Source organism: Pyxicephalus adspersus, chromosome 7, assembly GCF_032062135.1.
Source record: "Pyxicephalus adspersus chromosome 7, UCB_Pads_2.0, whole genome shotgun sequence".
In the NCBI taxonomy this organism is placed as follows: Eukaryota; Metazoa; Chordata; class Amphibia; order Anura; family Pyxicephalidae; genus Pyxicephalus; species Pyxicephalus adspersus.
The window spans coordinates 4,653,737-4,676,074 of NC_092864.1; the positions used below are offsets into that span (position 1 = coordinate 4,653,737).

Below are 22,338 nucleotides of genomic sequence, written 5' to 3' on the forward strand. Positions count from 1 at the left end.
TGCTTAGTCATTTTATTAGTGAAAGGAGGTGAAGGAAATTATGGACGAATATGCAGCAGTGGAGAAAAAATTGAAAGGGAGTCCTCCACACACAGCCCTAATGATTTAATACACTCCCCATTGGAATCAAGACCGGAAATAAAAAAAAAAACTCTATTAAGCACAACAAAACCTATAGGTCTGATAGGGGCCTCCTAAAAATTTACATACAAACAAAGATGTCAGGTTGATGGTGGATATCATCATCACCACCTGGTCTCCTTGGATTTGCCATCTTGAAGGATCGCGGTAATTTTTGTTGGTTTTATTACATGGTAGATATGATTTCAGATATAATACAGGTCTTACCAGTCCTGAGGAAGTTTTTGTTGCGAAACAAGTTGAACACTGCCACATTGTAAATCTAATAGAGAAGTATACCTAATAATCTGTTTGCATTACTAAAGTAGTAGGTGGCCCAATCCTAATTATTCAAATTGATAGGTATAGAGGAGGAAAAACAACATAAAGCAGGGTTTTTCGGTGGCAAAAATGAGTGTATATTTTTATATGCTAAGTGAGGAAAATGTCATACAACAGTCATAATGAAAATAAAGGTACAATACAGAAAATTGTTGTCTCTTTCTATGCCAGAAAGAAATTTACAAGGTAATCATCAGGACAGATGATTCCCTGGCTAGTGATTATAGAGACATACTCCTAAAGTGGAAATTGTTGTTGGTCTGGTCAACATTCAAGTTATGGAATTGTTCAGAATGGTGGTTATGGTACCCAACGCGTTTCACCTTAATTGGCTTTCTATGGGGTATATGTAATAACCATAATGATTTTGCTGGTAGGAAATATTTATGATAACATAATTAGTAATGGTCTCGTACTATGTTATATACTGGTAAAAAAATTAAAAAGAGGTACACTTACTTGATGATTAGAGTGAACACTTACATGATGTGGATTTGTGTGGACTTCCATAAGAAACTCTATGACTGTAACAGATAGTGTGATAAATGAGTGCTACATTCATAAGCAAGCATAATAGAAAGATTATAAATGTATATATATATATATATATATATATATATATATATATATATATGCAGGTTTTAATAACTTACTCGACTGTTGTTCAGGAGTGAATATTTGTGTGCAATCTATTGTTGTTCATGAGTGAATATTTGTGTGCAATCTATGCTTTGTGGCCTGTTCAAACAGAACTTTTGATAATAAGTAACAGGCAAGGTGTCTATATAAGTAATATAATAGAGGTCATGAAATCCAAGCAGTTTAAACCTTGTTGGTACTAAGCGGTAATGGGATACTGCAAAGAAAATTAGGCTGCGAGATTGGATGTACAAACATTGTTTCTGTAACAGCCAACATACCTTTGTGTGAAATGTGTGATAAGCTTTATAATTGGTACCTTTAAAGACCTGAAAATTGATTCTGTTTGGGTATGCAAAATTGGTGGAGATACAATCAAAAATTTGAATTGAAATGATTTTTTTAATTAGTTTTATTATCATTCTGCTTTGTGTCTGTTGTATTGAACAGGTGTGAAAATACCTTTAATATGTGTAGTGACTGCAGAGCAGCAATGAGGAAATAGATGCACAAAAAACTCTTTGTGGTAAAACTTTAACCAGGAAATAGGGAATGCGGGAATGTTACCTTCAGAAAATGCTCCAATGACATGAAGAGAAACAAGACAATCATTCAGTTCTTTCATTTAACCAACGTTAGAAGCAGGTCTTTGCACGTTCAGGTCTGCACGCTCTGTAGCCATGTCCGAGTCTGACGATGAAAGTGAACCACGTGTGGAAATAAAGACCCAACTCGAGACAACAGATGATGATCCTAGGAGGCCCATCAGAAACTTCAGATTTAATAACAGGGAATTTGGCGACCCGGGCTTCCAGAGATTGGTGTTACAGACGTTTGGCTATGTCGGGCATGGAAAGTCTTCATTTATTAACACCTGTAAAGCTGTCTGGGAAAACAAAGAGTACATCAACCACACAAAGATATCGGGATCCTATGAAGGGGACACCACAGACAGACAGATCTACCAACTGACAGACAATATCGTCCTGGTGGACAATCGTGGCTTCAAAACAATTGGAAGCGATGTGAAGGCACAGATCTATGCCCAGCTAGGTAAGTGGTTGACCCGGCAATGGGGCATATGCTGTGTGTTAGTAGGGCTGACTGACTATAGGAAATAATTTAAAGTTAAGGAAAGTGTAAGATCCCTTTGAATAACCAATTGTACACATAAGGATTGTACACACAGGATTTTTGATTTACGTGAATAAGTAGAGGGTGAATGAATAATCAAAGCATCACTTTCTTACACAGGAAATATTTACCTTCCAGCATGTAAACTCTCTAGCTCTTTAGTAACATGGCCCCACAGACATGAAAAAAAAATTCCGCCTATGTGACAAATCTCGTATCCAAATTTACACACATATACAGTATAAAGAAAACCATCTGCCCCTAGTGCACCCCAATGCATTGATGTGAATCCACTCCTGTGGTGCATTGACCTACAATACTACAGATATTAAATACATATGAATGCGTTGATGTTCATTTAAATGAAATTGGGCGTCTTAGGACAACACACATAAACATACGAATAAAAACATGTATTTAATAAATGAATAGTGTCATATCAGGATGTGAATTTTTACCTGATAGTCATTTAGTCTGTGGAATGTTCACCGTACAGAGATTCAGATTTGGAAAGGGATGGTAAACCTTTGTACTATATTGGTCAGGGGTAGGAAAACTCCAGCCTTTAGGCCAGATACGGCCTAGCCAGTAGTCCGTTCCGACCTAACGCCCCCCTGGTCGATCTGGCCTAATCCCAGCCGGCAGGGGTTGGCAATCTGTGGCTCCAGGGCCACATGCGGTTTTTGAGCCTCCTTGTAATGCCTCCCTTACTTATTTACCGCGGCCAGCTTTAACACATCCGCCGCCAGGGTAAAGGGTCAATCCCTCTTCCGGGTGGGGGGCAGAGCCATCAGTTCGGGACACGAGAGAGAGTCCAGCCTGGTGTGCCTTTTTGATCTCCTTAAATGGCCTAGTAGCCAAAAAAGTTTGCTGACCCCTGGTATAGGTGATTAGGCTGTCAATATTCCAAAAAAATAGGAAGGTAAATGAATACAGCAGATTTATAGTTCTGCATCTGAAAACTGCTCACAGGTAAATTTTGTATGAACTAACACATACTTACCTGCCTGTTTGCTATCCTTTTTAAGTACATTTAATTGCAAAAGTGCAGCTCAGTATATAATGGCTGGTTATGCAGGGTTTCCATCGGGGCTGCTTGGAGTGTAGAAACTTCCATGCACACATGATCCCAGCCTGGACAATCAAAATGGCCAGGAACCCATAATAAGACTGGTGGAAGATGGTGGCACCTACAATGGAACAGGTGAATACAATATACAGGCAGGTAAGGTTATTTTATTGCAGTAGGTACATCACCTGTCCCTTTTGCAACAAATGATCTCTTGGTTGCCCTTTTTGTAGTTAAATAGTTTTGTTCTGCTTTAGGGGTCAAGTGTAGCCCCATGGGAGAGCAGCGGTCCTACACAATTCCTGCACGGTGTTTCAATCCACAATGCTGCTCAGGAATCATGATGTATGTAATCCGTTTATAAGGCTGTCGCCCTCCATCTACAAATATTGCATGACTATACTATATACATTGAAATATGATGCTACAAATAAAGAAAATTGTTCTTTTTTCATCACCAGGAAATTTGTTGCCATTGAGCACAATAGTTGATTGGAGCCAAGGGTTAACATTGTTGGATCAGATTGATCAAGCAGAGCTTCTTGTGAAAAAATCGGATTTCATTGTCCCTATATTCATCTACAGGTAAGTAGATATAAACTGTATACTTGTATAGCTGTTGACTTTAAGAAATCCATTCAAGCTTTGCTGGATCACCCAAGTTCACTGATGAAAGTGTATGCTCTCCAGCATTGGAGAGCTTTAATAAAATAGGCCCAGTGATTAAACAATGGTATGTTGGGAAATCCCTACAGTTTACTGGCCAAATTTGTCATTTTTAGAGTTTTTGAAATAAGGATACCTGTGATAACTAATGTGAGATTTCCAATCACTTCCAGTTGTTTCAGTAAAAAACTTGAAACATTTGTTTTATGTTGTACAATATGAAATTGTGAGACAAATATTCTAAATTTCACTTTCTATAATTTTTACTGTTTCAGTGTGTGTTACTCTCCAGATCATGATGAAATACAGGAGCTAAAAGAATTTCTGAATTTTTGTAGTAGAATTACAGGTAAGTGTCATCTTTGGTGGGTATCAGCCTGGGGCATAGGTAGGTGAAGGGACCAGATGACCTTAAAGAGCGGTGTAGGCGTAGGTACGTGGTAATGGCATGATAGAGAAGGCAACAAAAAAATGTTAGTTCAATAAGATCCCAGAGCATGTTCTAGGTTTAAATACAAATAAACAAAACTGTAATTCTTGATTTTCTGAAATGTTTTTTTTTTTCAAAAATTAGATATTTTGGAGAAAAACAAGGAAGACAAAATTAAGGTGTCGTAGGTTTTCAGTGGTTTCCATTCTGGATCTGTTTTAGGGCCAAAAACACTCTTCTTATAGTAATCCTAAATTAATCACACGAAAGTTTATAAACACAGATGATTGTCTTTATTAACAAAACTATGTAACACCTCTGCATGTTTCTAGCTTTAAAGGGAGAGGTATGCTAATTTTGCCACATGGTGCATGTTTTATAACATTTTAGTGATGATAAAATTACTGTGGGAAAATAAAGTTTGACAAAACACAATGACAATAAGACCCCTTTTTTTCACACAGGAATGGAGGTAAAAGTTGTGCTCACACACAAGGCAGAAGGTGATGTGGAAGCGGTAAAAACCATGTTTATGGACCTAGAAATCGAGAATTTATTTTCCCTGGAAAACATCACTCCACAGAATCCTTTAAAATCTGAGGACATTGAAAACTCTGTGATTAACTTTTTATACTCAGTAGTTAAAGAAGTGGAATTTAAAATGAATCATATAAAGAAGTTTAAGATGATTGGGGGTAAAATGTTTGTACTGAATTACATTTATAAAAAAAATCTGGACGCATTGGAAAACACAAAGGAACAGAAAGCAGAAACATTTAGGAAGGAAGAACATATTGAGAGGCTTCAGGAGCTGAGGGAGAAGCTGGCGGCAAGGCTGATAGATGGAGGTAAAAAAAACATCACTAAAGTGCTATCATTGTGTTACTGAGGCCTATATTTTTATTAAAGAGCAACTTGTAGGATGTTTGTCAGCACAAAACCTTATATACTCTACTGAATCCCCTACCTTATATCACAAATTCAAAAAAATATATCAATACATCTACTCCTTTGGCTGGTCAATTGGAGACTTGGGGTCTTCCTCTGGATCTTTTGTTGCAGTGTTGGGTGGCCCTCAGTGAAGTAGAGAACAATGATTGTTTTCACATCAGGAACATTTTTTACAGCCTTGATCTGCAAACCTAAACTGCACACAAACTGATCCAAAACCTTAAAGTATATGAATAGTGACAAATGGTTGGTGTTTGAATTTGGGTTTGAGATATAAACATCAATCATTCAGTATGGTATGGTCAGAACCAAATATCATGGTATCAGTAAGAAAATGTACCATTGCATAAGCTTATATTTGCAGATATTTTAGCAGTTTGAGCAGTTCTGGAATGGCAATGGTAATGGTGTAACATGTTCTAACAACCATTTTCTGCCACCATTGTGAACCCCCTAGCACCTCCTCTACAATTCTAAAAGGGAATTTTATATTTCCTAATTATGTGATGTGTTCTGTCGTTATTGTGAAGCCACAGCTCAAACAGTTCTTAACAGGGAGATGTTTTAATACCTGATTGATTATGTGCATGGGATTGGCAGCCATGCCAGAATCCATCACTCCAACGCATCACCCGAAAGATGTCACATCTTGCCGGGTGATGTGATGGGGATGTCCCCACCCTGCTCACTCCTCTACATCCACCAACAATGCTGCTCGCATCACCTGGAGGCTACGAGTGTCACATTCTCCGGGTGATGTGAGAAGCTATAGTAAATTCTGCGGGTGATACCAGTGGGAAATCGCCGCTGGCATCACCCCTAGAATTTACTATTTCTAATCACATCACCAGTTAGATGTGATGCACCATATATATAGGGGCGGCAGCATGGCCGGGACCTGGGCGGCATTTAAAAGCAGATTACTCAGTAATCTGCTTTTAAATTTTTCGCCCTGCTACCCCCCCCTCCGACGGACAGACGCCCTGGCATCACAGAGGGATCATCCGATCGCCGAAGCAAGGTACCTTATGGGCTCTCCTTATAAAATATTTACCTGTCAATTCGTTCATAATTTTCGCTTACACAGATAGCATTTCCTGTGACAGCTGTTAACTATTGAAATGGGCCACTTGATGGCAGAAGGAGTCATTATTTTTTAGAGGAACTGAAAGGATACGCCTAGAGAGATACGGCCATCTATCAGCGGATTTCAGGGGGAATCATTTATTAACCTCCTTAGCGGTTCATTTCTGTCCGGTACATTATTTTCATGAAAATTTTTTTTACAGTATAATATAATAGTATGAATATAATAAAGTTTGAAACAAAATCATGTCAAAATAATAAATTAAATAAAATTTATTTTTAAACTTTGACATGATTTTGTGTTTCAAACTTTATTATACTCATAATATTGTAAAATATTATTGTAAAATAAATTTTCATGAAATAAACTGTACCGCTTTTCGACATATAAAACCATATTCAAAACCTGTATTCAATACAGTTATTTTGTATTGAATGTAATACAAAATAATTTGAAATTCCCGCCACGCCCGTAGCGACGACTGTTTTCACCGACGTCACCAGAAACTCCCAGGGAATGTCAGCACACTTGCCCGTGGGACAGATCGATGAAGAGGACACGGCCAGAGGATTGCAGGACACTGGAGGATGGCGGAGGACGACAATGGGGCCAGGTAAGTGTTTATTTTTCGGTGTGGCTCAAGGTTAATGCTTTCAGCTTGTTTTTTTTACCCTGAGCCACACCTGGGTTTACCACTCACGAGGTTAATAGAGCCCTATCTGTTGGTTAAAAAGCATAAGGTGGGGGCGTGGCTACCCTATGGCGGCATGAAGAAGCCTTCTGTATGAGCTCCCGCCGCTACCGCTGCATCTACAGACCTGGCAGCTTCCCCTCGTTTGTCTCCCCTCAGCAAACCACATGCCGCGATTTACAAGTCTCTTCCATGGACTTTAGTTGCTGTACAATCTGACCCAATTATTCAATCTATACCTCCCCAACACCAATCAACTGTCTTATTCAGAGGAATTCCTTGATATTGCAGATACATTTACAGAAGGTGCTGTATGTTGGTCGTAGGAGGGGATTTTAATTTAGCATTAGATCCCGCCCAGGTTGTGTCTCGGGGAGCTTCTCCTTCTCTATTCCACTGCGATGGCGGAAAACTCTTTTACATCAGCACCAACTTATCGACAAATGGAGAATACAGCTCACGATGGAGCACGACTACACTTTTTATTCGCTGGTTCACAAGACCTAATCCCGTATTGACCTCTTTTTACGGAAACATGAGGCCATTTCCCTTATACAAGCCTCTGGAATTAGTACTCTGCGACCTTCTCGGACCATGATCCAATCATTCTCACAATTCAATCTGATGTCCCCCCCTCAAAGAGCTCTTGGTGTAATCGGCGGGTAAATTGCTGTAGGCTAATAAAGTGACGCATTTCACCGAAACATTTGCTTCATCAGCTTGTATACAGAAACTGAAGCTTGGATATCAACCATAACCAGCATGCCGAAGACCTCTCACCAATTACGTGTGACTGCTAACTGCAGGTCCTTTGGCACATTCATTAGGACGGATCCATGAACAATTTCAGGTGACGTGTACACAGCTCAGATTCTCACCTGATATACAGACGAGCCTGACTTTGCATGAAGCAAGAAATATCTGACTTGTATATGTAGCCTTTTGCTATGAATCATTGCAGTGGCCCAAGTTACATACAGGTTTTTGCCTAAAGTACCATTAAATATGTTGTGATCGTCTCTTCTATCTTTAGGTTGTGGGTCCCCATGGCTTCCTCATTTACACAGCAGGATCTCTGCTCCTGTATTTTACACAATGACATCAGAGGTCTGCCATCTATGTACAGAGAGCTGAAGAAGGAAGTGAGGGATCGGTCAGAAAAGACAAGAAAGACAGCTAAAGAGGTGAATAAGATGAGTAAAACTCTTGTATATAGGGTACCCTATAAAACAAATGGGAATTCATTGGATCAGAGGTTAGCACTCTGGTCATTGCAGTGCTAGGTCCTAGATTCCAATATTTGCCAGGATGCTATATTGTATGTTCTCCCCATATTTGCGGCGGTTTCCTCCAGGTATTTCGGTTTCCTCCCGTATTCAAAAAACATGCAGTAACTTAATTGGCTTCCCCCAATATTTGACATTATACTGTAATATTGACATATGACTATGGTAGGGACTTTATATTGTGAGCCCCTCTGAGGTACAGCTAGTGACATGACTATGGACTTTGTACATCCCTGTGTTTTATGTCAGTGCTATATAAATACTAGTTAATGATTCAATACCTGCAATGTTGGGGAAGCCGTGTTTTACAGGTAGTTCAGGTTTTGAGCTTTAAAACTTTTGATTGGTTTTTTGAATTACATTTTGGGTTTGTTTTGTTAAGAAAAGATATAAAGATGTAAATTGAATTTATAAATGTCACTGGTAATATGGTTGGTCTGTTTGGTGAAGGGTTATTGATTTTTTTTTTATTCTGAGGAAAGTAATAATTGGTCACGTTCAGCTGGACTTGTTTTTGTAATGCTTTAGCAGTGTAGCAAAATCCTCAGCATTTATTTCTACCCAGCACAAACATTTTATTCCAATCACCATGATATTCCTTTCTACTGAATTCTGAGCAAACCTAAAACTTTCTCCATACCACCCCCCCATGCTGAGCTCAAATACCCAAACAGTTTTTCAGTAACGTTTGTTATCAGTTCTCCTTTATCACTGCTGACAACATTATAAATCCCAAGTAGGGGTTTATCAGAAAGGGGTTTCTCAGCACCCGGCACTGCACTGTATGAGTGTGTGCATTCTTGGACCAAATGCATTTGTATACAGACCAACCTAGACAGTGCCCATACATATGAATATGGATTCAGATCCGATAGAATGATAAAATCGGCCGATTTTACAATTGCATATTATCAACATATGCCTTTTGCAGCCAGAACCTGCCAAAAAGGCAATTCCAATTATACCAATATTATAGGAAAAAAGTTGGATAATATTTTTGACAATATTCAGTTTATGGCCTTTTGCCGCACACAACTAGTATCAACCTGCTGCAAGTATTTTCCCAGAAATCAGCACAATCTTGCAGTTTGTTCTAGCTCTCATGCAAAATGCCAGGAAAAAAGAATTAATCAATGACAATCATTTATGAGGTATACATGAGCAAAGGCAAAAGCCAAGTCGTGGTTAGCGGCAAAAGGTCAGTCTAGGCAGCGTACAGTTGCAGGGTCAGGAACAGGCAATCGTCAAAAAGTCAAGAACATTAAATCTTATGAAATTACACACTAGCAGCAAGTCAGCTTAGCTTAACTCTACAACAGATACTGGTGAGCGGAAAGTCTCACCACTCATTGGTTACATTGGTTATATTGGGGTACGGATTGCTGTGTTACAGATAATGCAACTTTATCTTAAAGGTATGATGTTAGAGATGGATAAAGTTACAGGTGCAGGTTTTGTTTGCAAGAATCTTCTCCAATCTGATAATCACATGATCAGGAACTAATTAATTTAATAAATTGCCTACAGGTAAGAAGTATTTATTTTGCTTGATTGTTGGATCTGCCAGCAATGGAGGATAGCTCATTAGGATAGCCTTAATGTTGGACATACTTCCACTGCATTGCCAGAATCCTGGGACTTCAGACCAACTTTATTAGATTTATGGGGACAGATTTTATTTCCTTGTGTCACCAAATTATTTTGTAAAAATTAAAATGTTATTTTATCATATTTTTTAGATAGAATATATTTTTCCTAAATTATTCTTTCAGATATTTAAAAACTCAGCTTTGCTGTGAGGATACAACACTGACTATACTTTTGTTTGTTCAGGGATATAATGGTGTAATTCCAGGGGCAAGAAGGAGGCCGATATGGATTTTGTCTTCTGTGAATTCAGGGGTCAGGAGAAAGCCCCAATTGCTTAGTCATTTTATTAGTGAAAGGAGGTGAAGGAAATTATGGACGAATATGCAGCAGTGGAGAAAAAATTGAAAGGGAGTCCTCCACACACAGCCCTAATGATTTAATACACTCCCCATTGGAATCAAGACCGGAAATAAAATAAAAAACTCTATTAAGCACAACAAAACCTATAGATCAGATAGGGGCCTCCTAAAAATTTACATACAAACAAAGATGTCAGGTTGATGGTGGATATCATCATCACCACCTGGTCTCCTTGGATTTGCCATCTTAAAGGATCGCGGTAATTTTTGTTGGTTTTATTACATGGTAGATATGATTTCAGATACAATACAGGTCTTACCAGTCCTGAGGAAGTTTTTGTTGCGAAACAAGTTGAACACTGCCACATTGTAAATCTAATAGAGAAGTATACCTAATAATCTGTTTGCATTAATAAAGTAGTAGGTGGCCCAATCCTAATTATTCAAATTGATAGGTATAGAGGAGGAAAAACAACATAAAGCAGGGTTTTTCGGTGGCCAAAATGAGTGTATATTTTTTTATGCTAAGTGAGGAAAATGTCATACAACAGTCATAATGAAAATAAAGGTACAATACAGAAAATTGCTGTCTCTTTCTATGCTAGAAAGAGATTTACAAGGTAATCATCAGGACAGATGATTCCCTGGCTAGTGATTATAGAGACATACTCCTAAAGTGGAAATTGTTGTTGGTCTGATCAACATTCAAGTTATGGAATTGTTCAGAATGGTATTTATGGTACCCAACGCGTTTCACCTTAATTGGCTTTCTATGGGGTATATGTAATAACCATAATGATTTTGCTGGTAGGAAATATTTATGATAACATAATTAGTAATGGTCTCGTAGTATATTATATACTGGTAAAAAATTAAAAAGAGGTACACTTACTTGATGATTAGAGAGTGAACACTTACATGATGTGCATTTGAGTGGACTTCCATAAGAAACTCTATGACTGTAACAGATAGTGTGATAAATGAGTGCTACATTTATAAGCAAGCGTAATAGAAAGATTATAAATGTGTATGTATATATATATATATATATATATATATATATATATATATTTATATATGTGCAGGTTTTAATAACTTACTCGACTGTTACAGAAGTGAATATTTGTGTGCAATCTATGCATTGTGGCCTGTTCAAACAGAACTTTTGATAATAAGTAACAGTCAAGGTGTCTATATAAGTAATAGAATAGAGGGCAGTTGTACTGCCAAATTTTCTTATTTGTTCATGAAATCCAAGCAGTTTAAACCTTGTTGGTACTAAGCGGTAATGGGATACTGCAAAGAAAATTAGGCTGCGAGATTGGATGTACAAACATTGTTTCTGTAACAGCCAACATACCTTTGTGTGAAATGTGTGATAAGCTTTAGAGGTATACATGAGCAAAGGCAAAAGCCAAGTCGTGGTTAGCGGCAAAAGGTCAGTCTAGGCAGCGTACAGTTGCAGGGTCAGGAACAGGCAATCGTCAAAAAGTCAAGAACATTAAATCTTATGAAATTACACACTAGCAGCAAGTCAGCTTAGCTTAACGCTACAACAGATACTGGTGAGCGGAAAGTCTCACCACTCATTGGTTACATTGGTTATATTGGGGTATGGATTGCTGTGTTACAGATAATGCAACTTTATCTTAAAGGTATGATGTTAGAGATGGATAAGTGGATATAGATAAGTTACAGGTGCAGGTTTTGTTTGCAAGAATCTTCTCCAATCTGATAATCACATGATCGGGAACTAATTAATTTAATAAATTGCCTACAGGTAAGAAGTATTTATTTTGCTTGATTGTTGGATCTGCCAGCAATGGAGGAAAGCTCATTAGGATAGCCTTAATGTTGGACATACTTCCACTGCATTGCCAGAATCCTGGGACTTCAGACCAACTTTATTAGATTTATGGGGACAGATTTTGTTTCCTTGTGTCACCAAATTATTTTGTAAAAATTAAAATGTTATTTTATCATATTTTTTAGATAGAATAGTTTTTTCCTAAATTATTCTTTCAAATATTTAAAAACTCAGCTTTGCTGTGAGGATACAGCACTGACTATACTTTTGTTTGTTCAGGGATATAATGGTGTAATTCCAGGGACAAGAAGGAGTCCAATATGGATTTTGTCTTCTGTGAATTCAGGGGTCAGGAGAAAGCCCCAATTGCTTAGTCATTTTATTAGTGAAAGGAGGTGAAGGAAATTATGGACGAATATGCAGCAGTGGAGAAAAAATTGAAAGGGAGTCCTCCACACACAGCCCTAATGATTTAATACACTCCCCATTGGAATCAAGACCGGAAATAAAAAAAAAAACTCTATTAAGCACAACAAAACCTATAGGTCTGATAGGGGCCTCCTAAAAATTTACATACAAACAAAGATGTCAGGTTGATGGTGGATATCATCATCACCACCTGGTCTCCTTGGATTTGCCATCTTGAAGGATCGCGGTAATTTTTGTTGGTTTTATTACATGGTAGATATGATTTCAGATATAATACAGGTCTTACCAGTCCTGAGGAAGTTTTTGTTGCGAAACAAGTTGAACACTGCCACATTGTAAATCTAATAGAGAAGTATACCTAATAATCTGTTTGCATTACTAAAGTAGTAGGTGGCCCAATCCTAATTATTCAAATTGATAGGTATAGAGGAGGAAAAACAACATAAAGCAGGGTTTTTCGGTGGCAAAAATGAGTGTATATTTTTATATGCTAAGTGAGGAAAATGTCATACAACAGTCATAATGAAAATAAAGGTACAATACAGAAAATTGTTGTCTCTTTCTATGCCAGAAAGAAATTTACAAGGTAATCATCAGGACAGATGATTCCCTGGCTAGTGATTATAGAGACATACTCCTAAAGTGGAAATTGTTGTTGGTCTGGTCAACATTCAAGTTATGGAATTGTTCAGAATGGTGGTTATGGTACCCAACGCGTTTCACCTTAATTGGCTTTCTATGGGGTATATGTAATAACCATAATGATTTTGCTGGTAGGAAATATTTATGATAACATAATTAGTAATGGTCTCGTACTATGTTATATACTGGTAAAAAAATTAAAAAGAGGTACACTTACTTGATGATTAGAGTGAACACTTACATGATGTGGATTTGTGTGGACTTCCATAAGAAACTCTATGACTGTAACAGATAGTGTGATAAATGAGTGCTACATTCATAAGCAAGCATAATAGAAAGATTATAAATGTATATATATATATATATATATATATATATATATATATATATATGCAGGTTTTAATAACTTACTCGACTGTTGTTCAGGAGTGAATATTTGTGTGCAATCTATTGTTGTTCATGAGTGAATATTTGTGTGCAATCTATGCTTTGTGGCCTGTTCAAACAGAACTTTTGATAATAAGTAACAGGCAAGGTGTCTATATAAGTAATATAATAGAGGTCATGAAATCCAAGCAGTTTAAACCTTGTTGGTACTAAGCGGTAATGGGATACTGCAAAGAAAATTAGGCTGCGAGATTGGATGTACAAACATTGTTTCTGTAACAGCCAACATACCTTTGTGTGAAATGTGTGATAAGCTTTATAATTGGTACCTTTAAAGACCTGAAAATTGATTCTGTTTGGGTATGCAAAATTGGTGGAGATACAATCAAAAATTTGAATTGAAATGATTTTTTTAATTAGTTTTATTATCATTCTGCTTTGTGTCTGTTGTATTGAACAGGTGTGAAAATACCTTTAATATGTGTAGTGACTGCAGAGCACCAATGAGGAAATAGATAAACAAAAAACTCTTTGTGGTAAAACTTTAACCAGGAAATAGGGAATGCGGGAATGTTACCTTCAGAAAATGCTCCAATGACATGAAGAGAAACAAGACAATCATTCAGTTCTTTCATTTAACCAACGTTTGAAGCAGGTCTTTGCACGTTCAGGTCTGCACGCTCTGTAGCCATGTCCGAGTCTGACAAAGAAAGTGAACCACGTGTGGAAATAAAGACCCAGCTCGAGACAACAGATGATGATCCTAGGAGGCCCATCAGAAACTTCAGATTTAATAACAGGGAATTTGGCAACCAGGGCTTCCAGAGATTGGTGTTACAGACGTTTGGCTATGTCGGGCATGGAAAGTCTTCATTTATTAACACCTGTAAAGCTGTCTGGGAAAACAAAGAGTACATCAACCACACAAAGGTATCGGGATCCTATGAAGGGGACACCACAGACAGACAGATCTACCAACTGACAGACAATATCGTCCTGGTGGACAATCGTGGCTTTAAAACAATTGGAAGCGATGTGAAGGCACAGATCTATGCCCAGCTAGGTAAGTGGTTGACCCGGCAATAGGGCATATGCTGTGTGTTAGTAGGGCTGACTGACTATAGGAAATAATTTAAAGTTAAGGAAAGTGTAAGATCCCTTTGAATAACCAATTGTACACCTAAGGATTGTACACACAGGATTTTTGATTTACGTGAATAAGTAGAGGGTGAATGAATAATCAAAGCATCACTTTCTTACACAGGAAATATTTACCTTCCAGCATGTAAACTCTCTAGCTCTTTAGTAACGTGGCCCCACAAACATGAAAAAAAAATTCCGCCTATGTGACAAATCTCGTATGCAAATTTACACACATATACAGTATAAAGAAAACCATCTGCTCCTAGTGCACCCCAATGCATTGATGTGAATCCACTCCTGTGGTGCATTGACCTACAATACTACAGAAAATAAATATATTTGAATGCGTTGATGTTCATTTAAATGAAATTGGGCGTCTTAGGTCAACACACATAAACATACGAATGAAAACATGTATTTAATAAATGAATAGTGTCATATCAGGATGTGAATTTTTACCTGATAGTCATTTAGTCTGTGGAATGTTCACCGTACAGAGATTCAGATTGGAAAGGGAGAGTAAACCTTTGTATTGTATTGGTCAGGGGTAGGAAAACTCCGGCCTTTAGGCCAGATACGGCCTGGCCAGTAGTCCGTTCCAGCCTAACGCCCCCCTGGTCGATCTGGCCTAATCCCAGCCGGCAGGGGTTGGCAATCCATGGCTCCAGAGCCACATGCGGCTTTTGAGCCTCCTTGTAATGCTTCCTACCTATTTACCGCGTCCGGCTTTAACACTTCTGCCGCCAGGGTAAAGGGTCAATCCCTCTTCCAGGTGGGGGGCGGAGCCATCAGCGCAGGACACGGGAGAGAGTCCGGTCTGGTGTGCCTTCTTGATCTCCTTAAATGGCCTAGTAGCCAAAAAAGTTTGCCGACCCCTGGTATAGGTGGTTAGGCTGTCAATATTCCAATATTCCAATATTCAATATTAAGAAGTTAAATGAATACAGCAGATTTATAGTCCTGCATCTGAAAACTGCTCACAGGTTAATTTTGTATGAACTAATACATACTTACCTGCCTGTTTGCTATACTTTCTAAGTGCATTTAATTGCACAAGTGCAGCTCAGTATATAATGGCTGGATTTGCTGGGTTTCCCTCGGGGCTGCTTGGAGTGTAGAAACTTCCATGCACACATGATCCCAGCCTGGACAATCAAAATGGCCAGGAACCCATAATAAAGACTGGTGGAAGATGGTGGCACCTACAATGGAACAAAAACAGGTAAATACAATTTACAGGCAGGTAAGGTTATTTTATTGCAGTAGGTACATCACCTGTCCCTTTTGCAATAAATGATCTCCTGGTTGCCCTTTTGTAGTTAAATAGTTTTGTTCTGCTTTAGGGGTCAAGTGTAGCCCCATGGGAGAGCAGCGGTCCTACACAATTCCTGCACGGTGTTTCAATCCACAATGCTGCTCAGGAATCATGATGTATGTAATCCGTTTATAAGGCTGTCGCCCTCCATCTACAAATATTGCATGACTATACTATATACATTGAAATATGATGCTACAAATAAAGAAAATTGTTCTTTTTTCATCACCAGGAAATTTGTTGCCATTGAGCACAATAGTTGATTGGAGCCAAGGGTTAACATTGTTGGATCAGATTGATCAAGCAGAGCTTCTTGTGAAAAAATCGGATTTCATTGTCCCTATATTCATCTACAGGTAAGTAGATATAAACTGTATACTTGTATAGCTGTTGACTTTAAGAAATCCATTCAAGCTTTGCTGGATCACCCAAGTTCACTGATGAAAGTGTATGCTCTCCAGCATTGGAGAGCTTTAATAAAATAGGCCCAGTGATTAAACAATGGTATGTTGGGAAATCCCTACAGTTTACTGGCCAAATTTGTCATTTTTAGAGTTTTTGCAATAAGGATACCTGTGATAACTATTGTGAGATTTCCAATCACTTCCAGTTGTTTCAGTAAAAAACTTGAAACATTTGTTTTCTGTTGTACAATATGAAATTGTGAGACAAATATTCTAAATTTCACTTTCTATAATTTTTACTGTTTCAGTGTGTGTTACTCTCCAAAGCCTGATGAAATACAGGAGCTAAAAGATTTTCTGAATTTTTGTAGTAGAATTACAGGTAAGTGTCATCTTTGGTGGGTATCAGCCTGGGGCATAGGTAGGTGAAGGGACCAGATGACCTCAAAGAGTGGTGTAGGCGTAGGTACGTAATAATGGCATGATAGAGAAGGCAACAAAAAACCCAGAGCATGTTCTATGTTTAAATACAAATAAACAAAACTGGGATTCTTGATTTTCTGCAATGTTTTTTTTTCTTTCAAAAATTAGATATTTTGCAGAAAAACAAGGAAGACAAAATTAAGGTGTGCGCAGGTTTTCAGTGGCTTCCATTCTGGATCTGTTTTAGGGCCAAAAACACTCTCCTTATAGTAATCCTAAGCCAATCACATGAACGTTTATAAACACAGATGATTGTCTTTATTAACAAAACTATGTAACACCGCTGCATGTTTCGAGCTTTAAAGGGAGAGGTATGCTAATTTTGCCGCATGGTGCATGTTTTATAACATTTTAGTGATGTAATTACTGTGGGAAAATAAAGTTTGACAAAACAAAATGACAAAAAGACCCCTTTTTTTCACACAGGAATGGAGGTAAAAGTTGTCTTGACACACGAGGCAGAAGGTGATGTGGAAGCGGTAAAAACAATGTTTATGGACCTAGAAATTGAGAATTTATTTTCCCTGGAAAACATCACTCCACAGAATCCTTTAAAATCTGACGACATTGAAAACTCTGTGATTAACTTTTTATACTCAGTAGTTAAAGAAGTGGAATTTAAAATGAATCATATAAAGAAGTTTAAGATTATTGGGGGTAAAATGTTTGTACTGAATTACATTTATAAAAAAAATCTGGACGCATTGGAAAACACAAAGGAACAGAAAGCAGAAACATTTACGAAGGAAGAACATATTGAGAGGCTTCAGGAGCTGAGGGAGAAGCTGGCGGCAAGGCTGATAGATAGAGGTAAGAAAACAGCAATAAAGTGTTATCATTGTGTTACTGAGGCCTGTATTTTTATTAAAGAACAACTTGTAGGATGTTTGTCAGCACAAAACCTCCTATACTCCACTGAATCCCCTACCTTATATCACAAATTCAAAAAAATATATCATTACATCTACCCCTTTGGCTGGTCATATGGAGACTTGGGGTCTTCCTCTGGACCTTTTGTTGCAGTGTTGGGTGGCCCTCAGTGAAGTAGAGAACAATGATTGTTTTCACATCAGCAACATTTTTTACAGCATTGATCTGCAAACCTAAACTGCACACAAACTAATCCAAAACCTTAAAGTATATGACTAGTGACAAATGGTTGGTGTTTGAATTTGGGTTTGAGATATAAACATCAATCATTCAGTATGGTATGGTCAGAACCAAAAATCGTGGTATCAGTAAGAAAATGTACCATTGCATAAGCTTATATTTGCAGATATTTTAGCAGTTTGAGCAGTTCTGGAATGGCACTGGTAATGGTGTAACATGTTCTAACAACCATTTTCTGCCACCATTGTGAACTCCCTAGCACCTCCTCTACAATTCTAAAAGGGAATTTTATATTTCCTAATTATGTGATGTGTTCTGTCATTATTGTGAAGCCACAGCTCAAACAGTTCTTAACAGGGAGATGTTTTAATACCTGATTGATTATGTGCATGGGATTGGCAGCCATGCCAGAATCCATCACTCCAACGCATCACCCGAAAGATGTCACATCTTGCCGGGTGATGTGATGGGGATGTCCCCACCCTGCTCACTCCTCTACATCCACCAACAATGCTGCTCGCATCACCTGGAGGCTACGAGTGTCACATTCTCCGGGTGATGTGAGAAGCTATAGTAAATTCTGCGGGTGATACCAGTGGGAAATCGCCGCTGGCATCACCCCTAGAATTTACTATTTCTAATCACATCACCAGTTAGATGTGATGCACCATATATATAGGGGCGGCAGCATGGCCGGGACCTGGGCGGCATTTAAAAGCAGATTACTCAGTAATCTGCTTTTAAATTTTTCGCCCTGCTACCCCCCCCTCCGACGGACAGACGCCCTGGCATCACAGAGGGATCATCCGATCGCCGCTGGAGCGCAGGGCACAGGTAACGGGGGGCTTCTAAAGTTACCGCGAGTGTGACTCGGGGTTACCGCTTTTTGCAAGTATTTTCCACCTCGAGTCACTCGGGATTGCCATTAGGAAGGATAAGGCAGGTTCAGAGCTGCCTTTTCTAATTCATGCAGGCACCCTCATTTTGTTGTCCTGAACAAAGGTATTGCATTTGGGAAATTCTTTTATAAATGTAGCCCATTTACAAAAGGGTAAAAACACAAACATTGATTTTGTTGGGTTTAACGACCTTATGGTTCGTTGTTTTCTCCCAACTCAATTTTATTGCAGGTACATAAAAATAAAGACTGGAACAGACTGGAACAAGAATGATTAAATTCAATAAACTAAAATAAATAAATCACTAGAAAAAAGTAATTAAAATGACCATAGAAACACATAAAGAATTCTGTGGATATCCCTGAGTCACCTGTTCTTCCTGTTGCTTCCAATGTCTCCTATGTTCCCTGTGCCTACAGTGACCACTGGTGTCTGTCTCCTGGATCCCTGGCAAATGACCCCTGGCATGTGACCTGATCTCTCTTGCTTGCTGCCTGCTTCGACCCTGGCCTTCTTCGACTATCCTTCTGCTTTGTGTTCGGTACTGTGTTTTGCCCACCTTGCTATGCCCAAGGACTGTAACTTGGCAGTAACCAGCGGCGCAACATCTTCACTATAGGAGGCTCTAGAGAAGACCTGGTTACTGCATGGACTCTGCCCCTTGGCTCTTCTCAGGGTTCACATCCCCTCTGTGCAAGCTGTAGTGCCCCTAGTGGTCCTGTCTCTCCATGCATGACAGTTTGCACAAACAATGTATACACCCAACACATCCCAACAAACTACTTGCCCAGAGGCTTGACACCCAGGAAGCTACTCAAACAATGGTACTTCAACAGCTTTATGGGCTTGCAACCTGCCTGGATCAGCTTCTGGTCCCCTCTGTGTCCTGCTATACCAGTGGCCTCTGCACTTTACTTTCCACCCCCACAATGATTTTCTGGGTATCCCAAGACCTGTTGCGGCTTCATCAACCTGTGCAATATACATTTTGAGCTTCAGCCACAAAACCTCCCCACTGACCAGGCTAAAGTGATGTACCTGATATCCCTGCTTTCTGGAGAAGCCTTGGCATCTCTGCTCTGTTAAAAGAAGGATCCAGTCACCTGTAGCATTGAAGCTTTCCTGAGCCTTTTTAGGAGGGTTTCTGATGAACTCATCAGCAGTCAGCGATCTCCTGCTCCTCCGCCAAGAGTCATTTACCATGGGCCAGTTCGCTGTTATGTTTCACACTTTGGCAGTGGAACTCACCTGGAACCACAAGGTCCTCCACGCTACATTCTAGCAGGGCCTTTCGCATTAAGGATGAGTTGGCTGGCCAAGAAATTCCCACTGCTCTGGATGACCTGATCTCCCTGGCCACCCAGATTGATATACATTTCCAGGAGAAATCTCACTCCCACAAGGTCTTCTCCCCACGACTAGCTTCCTCCTTCCTGTGGCTTCTGGAACCTCAAGTCCCCCCTGTTTATCCTTCATCAAAAGTACCCATGCAACTGGGCCGCTCATGTCTATCTCCAGAGGAGAGATCGCAAAGCCTATCTTCAGGTCTCTGCATTTACTGTGGATTGAAAAGTTACTTTAATAAACTCTGCCCACTTCAGCTCCTAGTATGCTCTGAGGGGGGCATGCTAGGTTACTCTTTTCTCCTTTCCACTAAGCGTCCCTCAATACCAATTCAACTCCACCCCAAGATGTCAACACTTGCCCTGAAGGCTTTTATCCTTTCTGGGGCCACATGCAATTTTATCTCTGCTACTCTTGTCAAGGAGTGCGCCTGGCCTATAGAGCCACGGACTCATACCCTGCATATCTCTGTGGTGGATGGAACCATTCTGTTCTGTGGACTAATCTGCTTCCAAACTTTACCCATGAAAATGTCTATAGGTGTGCTACATCAGGGAATAATCACATTCCTGTTTTTTCCGCAGGTCTCATCAGCAGTCATCCTGAGACTCCCATGGCTTTTTACAGATTTATAGGATATAAGGATTTATAGGCAAGTCTACTTCCCCTGCTAATGCGAGATTCTTCTTTGTCCAGAAGAAAGATGAGACTCTCCGTCCCTGCATTGACTATTGTGGCCTGAATGCCATCACAGCTAAGAAATGATACCCGCTGCCGATTATGCCCAAGCTTTTTGACCATCTCTGTAGTGCCCAGGTCTTCACCAAACTGGACCTCTGAGGGGTCTATACCCTAATTTGGATCAAGGGGGGGTGAATGGAAGACAGCATTTATTAGCAGGGGTGGGCATTATGAGCATCTGGTGATGCCCTTCAGTCTCTGTAATGCCCGGCTGTCTTCCAACTTTTTGTCAATGATGTATTTCGCGACCTGCTTTAAATCTATGTTGTGGTCTATCCGAATGACATCCTGATTTTTTTTCCCCTGACTTGCCCTCTCACAGACAGTATGTCTGCCTGGTCCTACAAAGACTCCAAGACAACAGACTTTTGAAGGCAGATAAGTATCTGTTTGAACTTCCTAAGGTGCCCTTTCTGGGCTACATTGTCTCCAAAGAGGGTATCTCCATGGATCCTGAAAAGGTTTTGGCTATTTTTAACTGGCTCCTGGTTCCTGGCCTTCACTAACTACTACCAGCAATTCATTAGAAATTACTCCACGCTGGGAGCTCCCATTGCTGCCCTGACCTGGAGGGATGCTGACCTACAGAACTGACCCTCTGAGGCTATTGAGGCCTTTCATGCTCTAAAACAAGCTTTCCTTTTTGGCCCTTCTCTGATTAGGCCAGATGTCCAAACCCTTTTCTATTGAGTTAAACGCCTCCTCTGTTGGAGTCGAGGCTCTTCTCTTTCAGACCCCCAATGAAGCAAGATGCCCATGTGCATTCTTTTCTAAGAACTTTTATCCAGCAGAAAATATTTATTCCATCAGAGACAGAGAATTCCTAGCTATCAGGTTAGCTTTGGAAGAATGGTGTTACCTTTTAGAGGGTTCACCTCACAAGACCACTATTTTTACTAATCACAAAAACCTTTAGTGTCTGCAGTCTGCTCAGTGTCTCACCCCCAGCAAGCCCATTGGTCATTAATCTTTTCTCATTTGAATATTGTGATTACTTTTAAACCCGGTTCCACCAACTCCGGAGCAAATTCTCACTTATTTGATCCACAGGGTTCATCATTCCTCCAGCCCGCATTCTGGCCTTGACCTCTATCTACTATGCCTCTGGGTAAAACCCTGGTGCCTCCTCAACTACGCACCAAAATACATTGGGCACATGACTTGAAACTTTCTGGTCATCCAGGTGTTCACAGAAGCTACACTTTTCTCTCCCGTCTCTACTGGTGGCCTAACCTTTGTAAGGATGTGACTGACTATGTAAAGGCCTGTG

The 22,338-nt window shown here is 39.5% G+C and overlaps 2 protein-coding genes across 2 annotated transcripts in view; one reads left to right on the forward strand and one right to left on the reverse strand.

Annotated features, from left to right (window-relative positions):
• LOC140334885 (uncharacterized) overlaps window positions 1-22,338 on the reverse strand; it is a gene marked incomplete in the record, with an annotated part of 307,753 nt that overhangs the window by 149,647 nt on the left and 135,768 nt on the right.
• LOC140334700 (uncharacterized) overlaps window positions 1,594-22,338 on the forward strand; it is a 25,419-nt gene continuing 4,674 nt past the window's right edge. The window contains exons 1-4 of the mRNA XM_072416941.1: window positions 1,594-2,154; window positions 3,766-3,889; window positions 4,246-4,319; window positions 4,865-5,248. Coding sequence (XP_072273042.1) covers window positions 1,782-2,154; window positions 3,766-3,889; window positions 4,246-4,319; window positions 4,865-5,248 — 955 coding nt within the window. The 5' untranslated portion in view covers window positions 1,594-1,781. The remainder of the gene's footprint in view (window positions 2,155-3,765; window positions 3,890-4,245; window positions 4,320-4,864; window positions 5,249-22,338) is intronic.